The following is an 18757-nucleotide window of genomic DNA, read 5'->3' on the forward strand; positions in this document are numbered from 1 at the left end:
TCTCTCAGGATATTCCCGCCTCCCGCTCACTTCGATCAAATATTCCGCATTTAGTTCACGGACATCTAATGTTACCACACCGATTGGATTATGAGTAGTTTTGAGGCTGATTATAAACTTGGGATGAAAAAAAAAACAGTTTTTTTTTCTTTAAGGACTTTACATAAAAAAAATAAAAACACGACTGATCAATATTTTATTTGCGTTTTATGTTATAGAAATCATTGATGTTGATAAGAGTACTAACGTTACGTTAGTTTATATCCAGAAGTTGATATCGTTTAAACTTAATGACATAACAGGTTTCTCAATTTCGAATCGAACATACTGATTTCAAATCCTCTTTGTAGTTACCTGAAATACAACGGTTTACAGATTTATTTTATATTACAAAAATATTGTCATTAAAAAAAATTGTCCAGCACCTACAGAATTCCATCTATTTATTTTCGTACAAGGGTGAGTTTTTCTTCAGTGAGCGGTTCTCGCGCTCCTCCTGGTGGATGTGGAATTGTACGGAATTCCCGGCCCGACAGGCAACAACTATTGCGCATGCGCGGACGAAAACTCCATGATTTTTTTTTGGCACAGGATCCTAAGGAAAAATAGGAACTTGGAAACGGAGATAAACTAAAAGCGAGCTCATAAAGACTTAATAACCCCATCGCTCGCATACGCACGCGGAAAAGACGCTTAGGAGAGCGCCGAAGCTTTGAATGAAGCGATCGCGCGCTCCGCGGCCGAGCAGGATTCACGCGAAACTGGACGACAATGCAAGGGGCGCAATAAAACCAAGCGGTTATTGCTCTTTGTTTTTAAGCAGGACGGCTCGAATGGTGCGCGGGATGAAGACCCGAGGAAGTGGCTAAAATCACACAGCGTTAATAACAGCTCCAGGAACGGCGACATTTGCGACTCAAGCGCGTCGAGACGCTTGTTCAGTCTTCAGTCTGCGTTGTGCAGCGCAGCGAAGAAGCAGGAAACTTCGTAAACACAGAGGTACGTAGCCCGCCAGCTAAAGGAAGCTAACAGCGCATCTACGCGACGCGACCAACTGGAACGCTTCCAATACAATATGACCGATTTGTTTCTTATAATCGCGGTGTTATTACGTGTCCAGTAAGCTTGCGACACAAATAGGATGTTTAAGAATGGACCAGCTAGCCGTCAATACGAGACGTTTGTTTATTCGTCGGTGCGTACGGTTTTTAAAAGTACCAGTGCGATACTCAAGTAAGTAACTTACATTGTTGTTTTCTTATCGTATTCAAGTAATAGTTTTCCCCAAACTTTACCTACGTACTCTTATTCGTGGTGGTTTGTTTACACTTTAGCTCGAGCCTGAGCGTTAGCCGCTTCACAATCACCCGCCTTTGTGCCAGAATAAAAACCGTTAAAATGGTATGGTTTTAAGCGGAGACATCATCTTGATAAATTAAATTAGAATTTTTGCTTTGGCGCGCTTAGTATGAGTTCCAACTGTCACTTTTCACTCTACTGTCAACCATATGTCAGAGTTGTAACGTTACATTGACAAAAAGTACCGTGTTTTGGTATTGTACCCTATAAGTACTATGGTATTTAGTTCCAGAGAACATGCTACATGACTATGATGATCAAATAGTACCATGTATATCAATATATTCGTAATTTCTATCGTTGCTTCTTTTCTTTCCGTGTATGTAAATATAGCGTTTAAATGCTTTACTTAAACTGTCAACGTAATCTGAAATATATTTTTCTTTACAGTTTCAGATTGTCAACTTCTGGGAAGTTTCGTAGAAGCATTGCAGTCCATTTGAGAAGAGCAGAGAGGATTGTTTGTCAAGACAGATTTGTTGTATTGTTGTGTGGTGTAAATGTCCTCCAAAGAGTGTATTTCACGACTGGTGTTGACCAAGGCTGTATAAAAATGAAAAGGTACAGTATGAAGTTGCAGAATGTCTTATGGTACTTACTGCAAAGATTTTAAATGACAAATGCACTAATTAGCTTTTTTTCTTTTTTAAACAAAACTGAAATATACACACCCCACTGATTTTATGTTAATATAGTTGTCACTACATGATCTGTTCTTTATGGATGTAAACTTAATCTAGCATATTCACATATTAAATGCTCATAAGTGGAGTGACATCTGTATTTAGATTCAGTGGGGACATATTTTTCAACTGAAAAAAGCTGTGAAGTGCAATTTAAATCTGTTTTGAAACTGAATCTGGTTCATCAGATCTGGTTTGATTCTGATTTTGGTTAATCAGATGTGGTTTGAAACTGAATCTGGTTCATCAAATGTAGTCAAACTGAATCTGGTTCATCAGATGTGGTTTGAAACTGAATCTAGTTCATCAGATGTGGTTTGAAACTGAATCTGGTTTTTCAAATGTGATTTGAATCTCAATCATGTTTGAAACAGTCTGGTTTGAATTTCAGTCATGTTTGAAACTGAATCTGGTTCATCAAATCCGGTTATAAACTAAATCTTGTTCATCAGCTCTAGTTAGAAACTGAATCAGGTTAATCATATCTGGTTTCAAACTGAATTGAAACTGGTTTGTGTCTTTAGGAGCTGGATGTGTGTGAGCAGAAAATGACGGGGGGCAGTGAGAGTGCAGCAGGAGAAAAAGATGGAGGTACGACGCTCATCGCTCAGATCCCGGTTGGCTGGCAGAGGAAGGTGGAAGATGGGGCTGTGTCTTACATCAGGTACGTCCATATTTTAGTTTGTGTCATTCATAAGCTGTTCTGATCAAATGTGAACAGTGTTGCTATTAAAAGCTAAATTAGGAACATTTTACACTTGGGTTGCCTGGCTATAATGATTCTGCACAGATGTGTGTGATTTCACCCAAGCGAACTTTCCTCACACACATATGAGCAGAGATGTATAGTAACGAAGTAGAACTACTTCACTACTGTACTTAAGTACTAAAAGGCGGTATCTGTACTTTACTAGAGTATTATTTTTTTCTCCTACTTTCACTTTTACTTCGGTACATGTTTTCGCTGAGTTTAATACTTTTACTCCGATATTTTTTTTATGTGCTGCATCGTTACTCGTTACAATTATAATAATGTTACGAATCATTCCATTACAAACCACTGGCAGAACTGTAGATGGCAGGTTTGATGAAGCTGGCACATCATTGAGCGAAACAAGCGAGACTGCGCGTGCTGACTGAACTGCTGTGAAGAGAGAGATGAACACCGAGCCGAGCCAGATAATGACTCGTTCACGAGTCAAGAACCGGTTGCATCGGTTCTCGGATGACCAGTAACGTTAGTTCTTTCTGACAGTTCGATTCAATAAACCAATTGAAGAAAACAGTTCACCGATTCTTTTGCGCTCGATGCAATGGCGTCATTGGCGTTTACTGCACATGGGCTCATAACATTAACACAGAATCAGTTCAGAATCAATCACCAAAAGAATCAGTTCAGTTCAGACGCTCTGTGTGTCGGTTTGCTTCACGCTGAATTACACATGCGCAGTATCATCAGCTCCTCGGTTCACGAATCGGACGCGTCTGACAGAAACGGTTCTTGACTCGTGAACGAGTCATTATCTGGCTCGGCTCGGTGTTCATCTTCAGTTCTCTCTTCACATCAGTTCAGTCAGTGTACTGTTTGAGTCAATGAATTACTCCGGGATATTGGTTTGTTTTAACTCAGAGGGAGTGTCAGACACATTAAACAAGTTAACAGCTTAATTCATCTGTGGATTAATGCGTATTGGAGACGCGAACTGTTTAAAACGATTCAGTTCGATTTGGTTAACTGTTTCAAAAAGATCCGGTTACATCGAATGATTCGTTCGCGAACCAGATATCACAAACTGCTTTGTTTTTAACTGTCTTACAACAGACACGGAAGAGAAGACAATGCTGAATAAAGTCATAGTTTTTGCTATTTTTGGACCAAAATGTATTTTCGATGCTTCAAAAAATTCTAAATGACCATCTGATGTCTTAGGGGTTTGAAACAACATGAGGGTAAGTTATTAATGACATCATTTTGCAAATTGGGCTAACTAACCCTAGTAACCGTTTTTTTGTTTACAAGAAGTTACAGTCAAAGGAATTGTGATTGTCCTTTAGGTTAATCATTTGAAATAGTAAAAACAATATGTTTGACTACTTTCTTTAATAGCTACATAACACAATACTTCTACTTTTACTTTCAGTACTTGAGTAGTAAATTTTAAAATAGACTACTTGCAATACTAAAGTACAAAAAATGTTGAATACTTTAGTACTTCTACCTAAGTGTGGTGCTTAAAGAGCACTTCAACTTCTACTCAAGTCACTTTTTTGATAGAGCACTTGTACTTTTACTCAAGTATGGGTCTCTAGTACTTTATACATCTCTGCATATGATTGTGTTTAGCTTTCACACTAAGGCTTCCAGTGTGGTTTGGCTAATGAAGACGCAGTACTCCAAAGTAGTCTGGTGTAAAGTTTTTGAAAACCAGTACAGTTCATAAGAGCTAAAACAATCTGTTAGTGAACTTAAACACCCGTTCATACAAAGAATGATTACTAAATTAGCATCCATACCAGCACTATAATGCATTTGTCATTCTTACTCTCTGTTGACATTGCTGTCAGTGCACAGCATTTCAAAGATGATGCAAAGAGTGTAAGAAACAGTAAACAGACACTTATGGCATTCTGTTTTAATAGTATAAACAAAATGACGAAATCTTGAATAAAAACAATAAAGCTTGGCACCTTCTACTTGTGTTTATGCCGATTGGATTGATGTCTGCAGAGAAAAAAGATTGAATTTAAGAACTGTTTTGAACCAGAAGTAGTTGCCAGACTTCAATCTCCACATCATTCTTTCTCTTTTTCTTCTTCAGCCCTAGTGGTACAGTCCTTCGATCTGTGGATGAGGCGAGGGTGTATCTGCGGACAGATGGCACATGTAAATGTGGTCTCGAGTGCCCGCTAGTCCCAAATAAGGTGAGATCAACATTCATGGATGAAACCTTCCCATTCATGACGTTTCCAGGACAAATTTGATTGCAGATTTGATGCATTTTTGGCAAATGTCTCCCAGTGCATACAGAAATTGTATTGCATGCATTAAAAAAAGGTGATTAAATGTCTTTATAAATCCCTGCAGGTCTTTAATTTTGACCCTGCTGCGGTGGTCCGAGCTCCTGGTCATCAATCAGGGAAAATAGAGGAAGATATGACTAAACTCTGTAACCATCGCAGGAAAGTTGATGCCATGGCGGCATTATGCCAAAGCATGCAGCCCTCCCATCTTCCCTCGCTGGCTCAAGCCACAGGTATTGCATCTTAACACACAAGTTATTCCAACACTGTTACTATTTAGAAGAACTGTTCCGGGTTCTGTAACATGCTGTCATGACCCGTTGAAAGATTGCTTCAGTAAGCGGTTGTGTCACACTTTGTATCATACGACAGGCAGAGTAGTAAAAAAATTGATCTTATAGTTTGATCCCTAATGCATGAACTAATGGTAACAATTTGACCCTTAATGGAATCAAGCAATTATTATGCTGTCTTTTAATGTATTGTTTAATTAATCTGCCTATATTTTATTATATTATTGCATTTATTCCAGCAATTAAACAACTTCATAGACCGCAATTGTAGGTGCTTTACCGTAAACACATTTTTTATTTATTTTTACAAACTAAGGGGCAAGTTACAACGATTTTGTTAGTAATTGACAGCATGCCACAAATGCTCTTTATGTATTTTTTTTTTAAGTTTGTTTAACTTCTACGTTTCTCTTTAGTGAAAACCTTACTATCCGTATCAAATTATGATTTACAGTGTCTATAAAAGTATTTACCCCCTGTAATTGCTTTTTATAGGCACTGTACCTGTCTTTGTAAATTCAGCTTTCTTCAGTAAGGTGAGATGTGTTGTCTTAATGTTTGTTTAAGGAGGGGTTATATACTCCGTGGACGGCAGAGAGCCGAGAGGATCAATGGTGGCTCATGGAGACGGAGTCCACTGCACTTACCCTCAGCCCAGACACAACCAACCCATTGGTTTTCCTCTGTCATCTCCTCGCCCTGTGGTGCAAAACGGCTCTGTTAGCCTCCCCCCAGTTTCACGGCCTCCAGAACAGTGTTCACCTTTAAAGAAACCCCAAACGCCATTGGGCTGCATGCCTGGTTACGCGAAACAGCAGTGGAGCCCTCATCCACCACTTTCCCAAAACATCCCCCAAAGGACTTCCCCTAACAGTGTACACAAGCATAAACTTCCTCCAGACCCCTCCAACGCCTTTTCTTTATCCCCCTCTTCATCCTTAACTCTAAGTGGTCGAGGAGCTCCGCCAAACTCCCAGGGAGCGAGTGTCAAGTCGCCTTCTCCTCTCTCACCCTCACGTACCTTGGACAATTTCTCACCCCGCCAGTGCTCTCGCCACTCTTCGACGTCCTCGCTCTCAGAGCATGGGGTCCAAGGGTCCGTCTTCATTCAGGGAGGCAAACCATTGCAACCCACCATGCCGTCCTCCTCTCCCAAGCTTCCTCTTACGCCTTCCAGTCCATGTGGTCGCTTGGAGGGCATTCTGCAGCACTACAAAGACTGTAGCACGAGCTCCGGTGCTAACCAAAGCAACCATCAGATGTCGTTGGTGCATCCCAACACAGGCGACAAGAGGAACGGACTGAGTTCTGCTCAAGCCCCAGGACTGCTTGGCCTTCCACTAGGACAGATTCTCAACCAACAGAAGAGCCAGCAAAAGGGCCACATCGCTAACTCTTTCCCAGCCAGCAGCCTCCTTTCTGCGGCCGCTAAAGCCCAGGTGGCCAACCAGAAAACCCAGCTCAATGCAGCCGATGCATTGACCGCACTCCCTCTTACGGGCTTGGACAAGGAGCAGCAGTCAAAGGTATTGATTAGCACTTTAAACAGTAGCGTCCACCCCACTTCCGCCAGAGCACAGTCCCTGACCGCTCTTTTGCTTCCACACTCCCCTTCCATTTCCCCGGCTTCCCCAGCTGTCACAGAGAAAAACTTAAGGCGTAAACGGCAGAGGCGTTCGCCCACCGTTATTAACATGCTCAAAGATACACAGTTAGGTTGGACCGCAGAAGATCTCTCCGTGCCGCCTCTGCTCATCTCCCCATGCCTTTCGCCAACTTCTCCTTCTGTACCTCATTTAGACAACCACCGGCTGTCCGTCGCTCCTCCGAATGCCTCCAGGTTGCAGGATTCGGAGGAAGGCAGGAAGCCAGGACTTGCTAATTCCCTCCCATCTCCATCTCAGCCCCTTTCCGCCCTGCTTCAGCTTCTTAGCATGCAAAGCGCAACCCAGCAATCGGGCGTTGCCACTGCCATGCCTTGCAACAGGCACACAAACACATTGCCCTCTTCACCGAGACCAATCACTCCACAGACGCCCCAATGCGACATGCAGTCCACATTGCGTTTACCCAACCACACCCCGCAACCTCAACCCCAAAGCACAGTGCCCATGCCAGAACCTCCTGTCCAGCGACCCCCATCCCAACCCTTTCCTTTGATGGGTGATGAGACAACCATGAACCTCAAAACAACCTCCAGCAACGCCATCCTGAACTTGAGCCAAACGCCGTCGGACCTCAACAGTTCAATTCTGAGCATGATGAACCAGATATCCTCAACATGCTTGCCCTCATTCCCAGAGAAAGGTTGTGGATCCAAAACAACAGACACTTGTCTTGACCATGGTACCTTCCAAATTAACCAGTCAAACCACAACCAAGCTGTGGAAAGTAAAGGTGAGACTTAAGCATGTCAAAAGTATCATTAAAATGCATTTAAAAAATCTAAAAAAAATTGTAATCAATACACTACCAGTCAAAAGTTTTTAAACCGTGAGATTTTTAATCTCTTCCGCTCATCAAGCCTGCATTTATTTGATCACAAGTACAGCAAAAACAGTAGTATTTCACTATTTAAAATAAATGTTTGATATTTGAGTGCATTTATTTCTGAGATGCTCCGCTGTATTTTCAGCATCATTTCTCCAGCCTTCAGAGTCACATGATCTTCAGAATAATATGATGATTTACTGCTCATAAAACATTTTTGTTATTATTATTATTTATGTTGAAAACAGCAGTAGTTTTTTGCTGAATATACAGAAGAATAGCATTTATCTGAAATCTAAATCTTTTGTAACATTATAAATGTCTTTGATCTTTTGATCAGTTTGAAGCATCCGTTAATCCTGAATTATTTTTTTACTCAACTGTTTTAAATATTGATAATAATGTTTCTTGAGCAGAAAATCATCATATTATTCTGATTTCTGAAGATCACGTGACACTGAAGACTGGAGGAATGATGCTGAAAATACAGCTTTTGAAATCACAGGAATAAAAACAATATCATGCATGTTCATTATCAGCATGATGTATTGTAACACCGGCACACGTCGAGTGAAAATCTTCTTTGCTTGTGTTTCTTGAGGCATTTTCACAGCAATAGTGGTTTGGGTGGTCTATTTGACTCTTGTGTTTTCTTGGCAGGTCCTGTAGAGTCGATGGATCAGCCGGACATGGATGCAAGATTGCTAGGAGGCTGTGAGCCGGACCACAGCCTCTCTCTTCCCAATGCCCCCTCTTCCGACCTTTCTAACCCTACAACCGACCCCGCTGTTTCCCTTGCAGAGGCTTTTCCCTTCATGTCTCAAGAACAGCTCCTCCAGCTTCTCTCCTCCAACGTCGGTCTGCCTTCTCTGTTACCTCCCTTTCTCGGCTCCCTGCCTTTAGGGGTTTGGATGAGCAGCCAACCCTCGGTGCCCGGCGGTGCTCAAGCCCAGCCAACCAGTGCCATCCTGAACCAAGGCTCTCCTCTTAACGTCCTAAACCAAGGCGAGCTTCCCATCAACCTTGTGAGCCTGTTAAATCCGCCAGGTTCTGAAGCAGAGGTGGAAGGTGGTGAAAAACCCCCTGGGCTTCAAGCCCTTCTCATGGCTTCGTTGCTGCTCGGCCAGAATCCGGCTGCCATGCTGCCGCTACCAGCGCTCAACCTGGAGCTTCCTACACTGCAGCAGGTATTTGCGGACGGAGTGTCCCTGGAGAAGAGCCCCGCTCTGCTGGATTCGGTCCTGATGGGGCCAGGGCTCCTGGAGGCTCTACAGACTCTAGCGCCCGGCGCAGACGGCCAGTCTCTGCTTCTTTCCACCCATTTCACTCCACCCCCTCATGCCTTTCTGTCGCTCAACCCTGCTCTGCTGACCGCAGCTCTCGCCCAGACCGAACCCCTACCCAACCACCCTCCGTCCCCCCCGCCTCATTCTCAGGTAAACACACCGGTTGCACGCTTCGCTGCATGTGCCCCATACAGTCTGCATGCTTCCAATTGATGCATCTGTTTACAGTGACAGGGTTTCCCAACCAGATGTTCATCCCCTAGTGGTTAATGACGGAAGTCATAAGTAGCACAGGATATATTTGTAGCAATAGCCAACAATACATTGTATGGGTCACAATCATTGATTTTTCTTTCATGCCAAAAATCATTAGGATATTAAGTAAATACCATGTTTCTTTAAGATATTTTGTACATTTACTACTGAAAATATATCAAAGCTTCATTTTTGATTAGTAATGTGCATTGCTTACAACTTCAGTTGGACATCTTTAAAGTCGATTTTGTCAATATTTAGATTTTTATTTATTTTTATTTATTTATTTTTTACCCTCAGATTCCAGTTTTTTTTAATGGATGTTTCGCAGCCAAATATTGTATTATAATGATAAACCATACATCAGTGGAAAGCTTATTTATAAAAAACAATATATATATAATAAATTATGGTCACATTTATGCATTTTAATACTAGTGTGAATTTCATAATAGCTATAAAAATTATATTCTTCTAATTGTTGCATTATTTTCTGACAGTTATGAACATTTAAACTCAACCTAATCTCCATATTTACAGCCACCTACTATAATGCATTTACTGTAATGCAAAACAAATAATGAAATACTATTTAAATTGTAATTTATAAGTCCTTGTGTCTGATGCATGCATGCGTGTTGTTGTTTTTTCATTGAGAATTAAATTTTTTAAATGTGGTAAATTGTCATGAAATTAATGTCACATTGTAAATCTTAATGCTACAGGGATAGTTCACCCAAAAATTTTAATCATCACCATCACCGTTATGTTGTTACAAACCCATAACCCTTTTTAGTTGCTTGGGCTTTCCATTGAGACATGGGTTAAAAAAAACGTAATTTAATAAAATTAAGATTTTAATAAAAGTCTTATGGCGAGGGTGAACAGATGACATAATTTTTGTTTAAGCTAAGCTTTTTATATAAATAGGGTTTATTTTATTTATGTTAAATATAGGGACATTTCTATACACAGAATTCCCAGTGCTACATTACAGAGGTCAAATATCAGGGAAATTCACCTTACAAAGGTTGGGAGTCCTTGTATTAGGCATTGTTGTTAATTTGCCGGTGGAACATTGTTTTGAGATCCAAGTACATGCATCTTGTGTAATTCATATGTGAATCTGTGTGGCTGTAGGGTACTCTGTCCAGCCCAGCTCTAGTTTCTACCTCGGTGTCCTGCGGCCCTCTCGTGTCCAGCACAGAAGTGTGTGACCCCCTGGCCGAGCAGGACAAGAACAACACCCAGACACCTCACTTCCTGCCACCTCTGCTCGCACCCGGGGTTCTCGGTAAGTCAATCAGTCTATCAATTAAAATGCTTCTGAACATGACCATTTTAAATGTGCCTTGCTTTGGAATAACTGTATTATAATTATACAAATATATAGTATGTGATTACACTCAGTTCTTCTTTCAGTTAGTGGGACTTTACAGTAATCTTTAGAGCACAACCAATATATAGTTTTGCCGATATTATTGGGCGATATGATCCTGTCGCTGTTGTATTAGTGGTTGACCGATATATCGGCCGATATTTGCCGTTTTTTCAAATATCGGCATTGGCCTTTAAGTTTTTCTGCTTGGCCGATGTGTTATTTTGACACCACTTATTCAATTAAATTAAATTAAAGTTGAATCAACTTTACTGTTCATTGCACTGATATCAGACCCATTTTGGATAATTAAGTTAAATTGTTAAATGCCCTGCCTCCATCACGCCATTATAAGTGTTTGATCACCACATTTGAGTGATCATTGCAAAAGTGTATGAGTCTATATATACATATATATTTTGTTTATGTATATACTGTATTCTACATATAGTTCCAGTCAAATGTTTGGACACACTAATGGGAAAGTGTCCAAACTTTTGACTGGTATTGTACTGTACTATAATATATACAAAGAATAGCGTCCAATATATTGATATCAGCTTTTTTTTTTTTATGACTCCCTAATATCGGTATCGGCCCAAAAAAACCCATATTGGTCAGGCTCTAGTAATCTTAAGTCTTTAATGAACGCAAAAGGGCTGTTGTTTCTTCCGATAGTGTGTTTTGAGTTTGCATTTGAAATTTGGCTGACGTTGTGTATTTTTGTACACTGTGTTGTTTTAGTCCTGACATAATGTTAAGGTTTTTGTTAATATTTTGATTTAAATTTTACAGTTTAGTAATTTTATTTTTATTTATTTATTTATTTTTATATCATATTTGTTTTTTTTATATATATTTTTAGAATATTTATGTTTGTTTGTAGTTTTTTTTAATGTAATAAGTGATGGATAAATAAGAATAATTTCAAATATTTGTGAATGTATCATTTTCCATTATAAAACAGGTAGTTCCGCTCCTTGATTCTGATTGGTTGAGCCGCGTTCAAAGCTGTTGTAAATTACTCTACAAACATACACCTTTGTGTGTTGCTCGGCAACCACTTTGTTGCAACCACAACAGTTTCTGAGGAACTATGTTGTTTGGTGGAAGAATACAGTTTTTATTAATATCATTACACTTTATTTGCTCAGCTAAAGATGTTTTAGTCAATCCGCTTTGTGCTGTACATAGCAATGCCCCTTAGCTGTTATAAATCCACTGTAAACCACAGCTTTTTTGGGTTTATTGCTTTATTATAAAACTGTTTTTACATAGGTAATATTTTTTCCCCAAATCAGTCGAGCACTTGCTGAAATTTCAATGCATCACTTCTTATGAGTCGATGTAATGCAAAACAAAGCCTCAGCGGTTTATAAACAAGCATTCACTACTATGTTCTTTCTATGTCCACAACTCTTAGTTTTACCATAGAGCTGCAGTTTTGGGATGTGGAGGGTTTATCGGCTGTGCTTGAAGTCGCTCATCCTGCCAAGTAGCATTACAGTGGCTTTTTGCAGACTGTCTTCTGCGGGAGATCGTGAACCTGCGGTGACATCTCAGCCGAATCAGCAGACTCACTCACACTGACTGCTGGGAAAATGAATCAGACTTGAGTGTTTTTACATTAGTTTTGGCCACAAAAGTGACAGTGTTCAGTGCAGAACTGCTGATGCACGGCACTCGGCTGTATTTGAGAACTGCATTTCATTTTAGTGACTGAGAAACACTGTACATGATGTGAGATAAGTTCACTTACGGTATTAGCCAGAGCTGATGCAAAAGATGGCATGAAGGTGTTTCTCTCTGTGTTCAGGTCACCTCACCGCTCTGGGGAACATCAGCGGTCTTCACGGTTTATTAGGAGGCGGACCCCTTCTTCTGCCGCAGGGCTCGCTAACACAGAACCAGACAGCGCTCAACCCGCTCACCTGCCTGCAGGTAAACCCACACCTGAGCCATGGCCAGTTTACAAATATGTGTCCATTTTTTTATGTTTTTGAAAGCCTCTTCCATTCAAGGCTGCATTTGTTTGTTCAAAAATACAATAAAAATAGTGAAATATTATTAGAATCTAAAACCGCTGTTTTCTATGTGAATATCTGTCAAAATGTAATTTATTTCTGTGATGCGCAGCTGAATTTTCAGCATCATTCCTCCAGTCTTCAGTGTCACATGATCTTCATCTACTGATTTAATGGCCAAGAAACATTTCTGATGTTGTGCTGCTGCATCTTCTCTTTTTCAGCTGACGATGGCGCCGGGGCTCATGGGAGAGAAGCCCGTGGCTCTTCACGAGACGCCTTCGTCACAAGATCAGCTTCCCTCGGCTTCGATATCCCAGGATTCCCTGCTCAACCCCGTCCAGCAGAGAGAGACGTCCCCGGGCTCTGGTCCAGGGCTGTTTGACCCATACGGCTCCTTCATGGACACCATCTACACCTCCTTCCTGCAGGTGAGCACATTTAAAATGTTGTGCTTAAATATTATCAATATTCAAATTATAATACAATCTAAAATGCATAATTTCAGTTAGGGAGAAAAAAAAGCTTTTGATTTCTCTCTTGAGGCCACAAGAGGGCGGATCAAGCAAAATTGTAATATTTTGCTTTAAAAAAAAAAACAAAAAAAAACATGATTATCACAGAAAAAAATTTTTTTTTTTAAATAATGTTTATAAACTATATATAATTAAGTTGCTTAACCCTCAAACCGTATTCACTTTATAGCCCTTAATCCTGTAATTGTGGACAAATGTGGGCACAGAGGACTCAGGTGTGATCCTATTTTTATTTATTATAAATGTTATATCACTGTCTTCGATAAAGTTTTGTCTATCCATTTATGGTGCTTTTTAAATTTTTGAATTTATTTACCTCAAAAAGTACCATATTTTCTATGTAAATTATGCTCTAATGTAGATCATTGTGTGTGTGTCTCTGTGTCTGTGTGTGTGTGTGTGTGTGTGTGTGCGTGAATGTGTGTGAGAGAGAGAGAGAGAGAGAGGGTGATGAGCCAGGTGGATTCAATTCAATTTCAATTTTTGGTATGATTGGATCATACCAAAAAACATGGTCAGACATTAGCCCAGCTGTGTCATAGGCTCACTGAATGCATTGTTTGTGTGTGTGTGTGTGTGTGTGTGTGTGTGTATGAGTGTGAGTTTTTGCCATGATGAGAATGTTGTACAGGATCAGCCCTTCATTTGTGTGTATGTTAGATATGCATTGTATTGGATCTATTAATTTATTTTTACAAAAAAACAAGAATGCTCTAAATTACAGTTTTTCCCATTAATTTCTATGGGTGCCCATTTTTTACCCAAATACAAGATTAAGGAGTTTTTTTTTCACCCACTTAACATTGTAGAATTGAGTCAAAAAAATGTGTGTGTGTTCAGGAGGCAAACTTAGGAAAAGTAACCAAGTCTTGTACCGCTCAGATCAAGGGAAGTATTTTTTTAAAATAAATCAAAATTATTTTGCCCACATTTGTCCAGAATACGGTTTTAGGGTTAATTAGAAACAAAACAGCATCATGTATGTATGTATAGTTTAATACAAAGGAGTGAAAAATAAGGATGCACGATATTATCGGACCAATATCGGAATCGACAGATATTGTAAATATCGGCCAATTTTCATTTTTTATAATTTAATTTACATATATTTAAATGTAAATATCGGCATTGGCCCGATATGAAAAATTATGCTGATATGTCTTGCCGATAAGAGGAATATTTTAACTCGCATGCTCAGGGTGTGCTAGCGATTAGATCACGTCAGCAGCGTGTTAGATTCACCGTAGAGAGTGTTTTTATTTTATTCTGTAGGGGGCGCTGTTGGCCTACTTCTAATAAAATGAAGGTAAAATACACAAATTATATTTAGACTGTGTTTCTGATTAAAGCAGTAATTTGTCATAAAATCATGCATATGTTTTGATATGAAGGCCAAAAGCTATTTTATATATATATATATATATAAAATAGCTTTTGGCCTTCATAGCTTTTTGGCCTTCATATCAAAATATATATATATATATATATATATATGTATATATGTGTGTGTATATATATATATATATATATATATATATATATACCGATTTTTTTCATTAATGTGTAATGTTATTTTTTTTTTATTTAGTTCTAAAAGATTTTCTGCATTTTTACAACTCATGCTTTATACCATTTACAAATGTTAAATCCTAAAATAAAATGTCAAGGTTACCACCACTGCATCTTTCTCCGAAAATAAATTAGTAAATAGTTTATTTTTTGTTATTTTCAAATCTTCAATTCACCGTCATAATAACTTCTTGCTATAAACTAACCGAGACTAAAAATAATTAGATATTGAAAAAAAAAATCCTGCTATACTCAAGAATTCTGTTTTTTAAACGTTGAACTTTAAAAATCATTAATTTTACATGGTTTTTTAAAACATGCCGCTCTCTTGTGTGAGACCTGAGGTTACCGCTGATAGACGTCCCTTTAGAAAATGCAATAAATATGTGAGGAATCTTTTTTTTACTGCCCTAATCTTCCCGTCCTTCCTGCAGGTGAACGAGCGTGATTCGTACCCGGAGCTGCCTCCGCCCCTCAGCCCTCGCCGCGCCTGCTCCGTCCACAACCCAGACCTGACCCGCCTCGGCCTGGACACGGCCCAGTCCCAGTCTCCGGCCCGAGGGACGCCCAAAACCCAGCGAGGACCCGTCGCCGCCGCCGCCCTGCGACGCTCCGCTGGAGGAGGCCAAGACCGACGGCTCGGCCACAGTCTACAGCAACGGGATCGTCTCCGGAGCGGAGGAGCGAGGAGGAGAGGAGGAAGAGGATGGACGAAGGCCACAGGTATATTTGAGTCCGGGTGAGCGGCTCAGAGAGGGAGTCGAGGACATGAGAGACGCAGAGCAAGTCCAGGTCAGTGCGCTCCTCGCCTCATATTCACACGCTGTTACAGAATAGCTGGACATTACTCTTTTCATTTGTAGTAGTTTTGTTATAATTTTATCAGTCTTTTTATTATTTCTATTTAGCTTTATTTGTTTTAGTTGATTTTATTTTGTAATTTTGTCATTTCATTTCTATATATGTGTGTTTTAAAATTTGTTTTGCTTTAATTTTTATTAAAGTAATTTTATTGTGTTTTTTTTTTCCATTTAAATTTTTTGGGGTCTGATTCTATTTTTTCTATTCGACCTGAAGTTAGTTAAGTTTAAGTAATTTTTTGTATGTGCTTTTGTCATTTTTATTTCAACATTTATATTTGCCTTTTAATCTTTTTTTTTTTTTTTTTTGCAATTTTGTTTAGCTTTTTTTCATATTTCTATTTAGCTTTCAGTTATTTTAATTTCACAAAGTTTTGGTAAAATTGTTTTATCAATATTGTAATCACGATTATTTAACAGGATGTCAGCATGACCCTTGTTTCTCTCTCTCCGTCTGCACTCAGGCTGAAGACGTGCACACAGGAGCCAGAAGGGGGCGCAAGAGGAAGCAGTCGTAAGTGCAGCCGTCCAGAACCTGACACCTTTATTCACACATGAAGTGCTGTGTGTTTTAATCCTCCTTCCTCTTCTTCTCCCTGTCAGGCTGCAGAGAGGAGCGGACCTGCTGGGCGGCATCGACGAGCCGATGGTGAGACACACACACACTCACTCACACACGTTTGTTTTTGTGTAAAGTGTGTTCATCCCATAGGTGTAATGGTTTTTATTCTGTAGAAACTGTATATTCTATGTCCCTTCACCAACCCTACACCTAACCCTAACCCTCACAGGAAACTTTGTGCATTTTTACTTTCTCAAAAAAACTCATTCTGTATGATTTATAAGTGTTTTGAAAAATGGGGACATGGGTTATGTCCTCATAAGAACCCTCTCCTTGTAATACCTGTGTCATACCCATGTCATTACACACACACACACACACACACACACTCTCCCTCTCTTAGATTACCGTGTGTCTGATGTGTTGTGATGCAGATGGTGTTGTCCAGAGCCCCGCGGTCCGTCAGAGGGAAGAGACGCCGTGTTGTCCGATAGATCCGACTGTACTTTCCCGCCAAAACACCAGCACTGTTGCCACGGCAACACCCTCTGAGCCGCACTGTGAGGAATCTCCGTGATTCGCTCCTCCTCCGTCCGTCTGTTCCTCACCTTCTGTTACTACGACTGCCAGAGATGTTACATCGTTACATGTTCAGACCGTTACCAGGCAACCAATGACAACGACTGATAAATTGTTGTGTCAGTTTAGGAATAGTTTGTTGTTTGTTTATTCAGTCACTTTTTGCTTCTGTTTCATGATTGAGGTCAGCTCTGATTAAAAGGATAGATGAGTTTGTTTCTTCATCAGGTTTGGAGAAATGTAGCACTGCATCAGTGTCTCATCAATGGATGCTCTGCAGTGAATGGGTGCCGTCAGAATGAGAGTCCAAACAACTTATTAATTACAACTTATTAATTTAAAGTTAAATTGTGTCCCTGCAGCACAGAAGCAGTCATCAGTGTCACAGACGTATATTTGTAGAAATAGACAATATCCTAATGATTTTTGGCATAAAAGAGAAATATATAATTTTGACCTATTAAATGTATTAAGTAAAGATCATGTTCGGTGAATATATTATACGTTTTCTACCGTAAATATATCAAAAAGTAATTTTTGATTAGTAATATTCATTGCTAAGAACTTCCATCTGAACAACTTTAAAGATGATTTTCTCAATATTTAGATTTTTTTGCTCCCTCAGATTCCAGATTTTCAGATAGTTGTGTCTCAGACAAATATTGTCCTCCGAACAAACCACACATCGATGGAAAGATGATTTATTCAGCTTCAGATGATGCACTAATCTCAATTTTTAAATCTCAATTTTGTGCTCCAGGGTCACATTTGTGCTTTGTGTTAACTGATAGACTGGAGTGCTGTGGATTAATGTGATGTTGTTATCAACTGTTTGGACTCATTCTGACGGCACCCATTCACTGCAAGTGATGGAATCATACATTTTTTTGGGTGAACTGTTCCTTTTAAGATTTCACTCCCATCAGTCTTGAGGTGCAGGTTTGTGTCCAAAAATCCTTCAGACACTGAAGCGGTCTCGTTCTCAGACCAAACGACTGATGTTATCCTTTAAAAACCCATAATGCACCTCATGAACCGTTTTCAGCTCTAGATTCATTCAGTAGTTTTGTCAGTAATGCCGCCCTGCAGTAACTCTTGAGTTTTACACGCCTCAAAACGAGACCAAATCTTACTCTGTACTCAATGTTTTGTTTTTGCAGGGCCGTATGTGTTGTTTTCTTGTTTCCTGTGTGTGTGTGTTTGTGTGTGTGTGTGTGTGTGTGTGTGTTACAGGAGTGTGTCTGTAGGTTTTAGGGGCTTTAGTCGTGGATCTGCACAGAGCTCATCAACACAGGCACAAGAATATTACTGAATATTTAAAATAATGATTTAATAATGAGGCTGATTATGCAATTTTACTATTGAATTTATGTATATATGTACAGTTTTAGTATTTTATTTTGTACACCTTTTTTTAGGAGAAACAATGATAAATTTGTAAAATATTTCTCCTGCAGAGAAACCTTTCTTTTCTCATATTCATGTTTGATTTGTAAAGAAAATACTTTGAGAATTGTGAACAAGTAGCATTGCCTTTTTTACTGGGAGTTGTTTTTTTTTAAAATCATTATTATTTAACAAATTAAAACCATTTTAAATGATGAAAGCGCTCTTCTGATTATTTCATTAGCACTTTTAGAAAACTGTCCTGTTTGTTAACTAGCTCTGTATATATCACTTTCTATCATTTATTATTAATTCGCAACATTAACATAAATTACTATAGTTTATTCCTTATTTCATCAGTGAATTAATGTTACAAATACAACTTTTTATATAAATATTGAATGTTTAAAATCAACTAAGATTATTAAAAGCTTTAGAAATAGTTCATGTCACTGTAGTTAATAGAAAAGTAAGTC

At 39.3% G+C, this 18757-nt stretch overlaps 1 protein-coding gene across 1 annotated transcript; it reads left to right on the top strand.

Moving 5' to 3' along the window:
* The first annotated feature begins 1208 nt into the window (after nt 1–1208).
* Nucleotides 1209–16893, top strand: LOC113088991 (methyl-CpG-binding domain protein 6-like). Its single transcript, XM_026255887.1, has 14 exons — nt 1209–1233; nt 1756–1920; nt 2567–2706; nt 4862–4964; nt 5128–5296; nt 5924–7753; nt 8507–9282; nt 10528–10681; nt 12582–12706; nt 13014–13220; nt 15329–15617; nt 16175–16268; nt 16358–16403; nt 16765–16893. Exons 3-14 carry the CDS (start codon nt 2591–2593, stop codon nt 16891–16893), a joined length of 4038 nt encoding a protein of 1345 aa, XP_026111672.1. The 5' UTR covers nt 1209–1233; nt 1756–1920; nt 2567–2590.
* Nucleotides 16894–18757: the final 1864 nt, after the last annotated feature.

This window comes from Carassius auratus, chromosome 6 (assembly GCF_003368295.1).
Source record: "Carassius auratus strain Wakin chromosome 6, ASM336829v1, whole genome shotgun sequence".
Lineage (NCBI taxonomy): Eukaryota > Metazoa > Chordata > Actinopteri > Cypriniformes > Cyprinidae > Carassius > Carassius auratus.

What these genes read in the sequence shown, in the direction of transcription:
- LOC113088991 (XM_026255887.1), top strand. Translation starts at nt 2,591, where the DNA reads ATGACGGGGGGCAGTGAGAGTGCAGCAGGAGAAAAAGATGGAGGTACG. An exon ending in GGGCGCAAGAGGAAGCAGTC is followed by an intron (nt 16,269 to 16,357) that starts GTAAGTGCAGCC and finishes TCTCCCTGTCAG; the next exon opens with GCTGCAGAGAGGAGCGGACC. An exon ending in GCGGCATCGACGAGCCGATG is followed by an intron (nt 16,404 to 16,764) that starts GTGAGACACACA and finishes GGTGTTGTCCAG; the next exon opens with AGCCCCGCGGTCCGTCAGAG.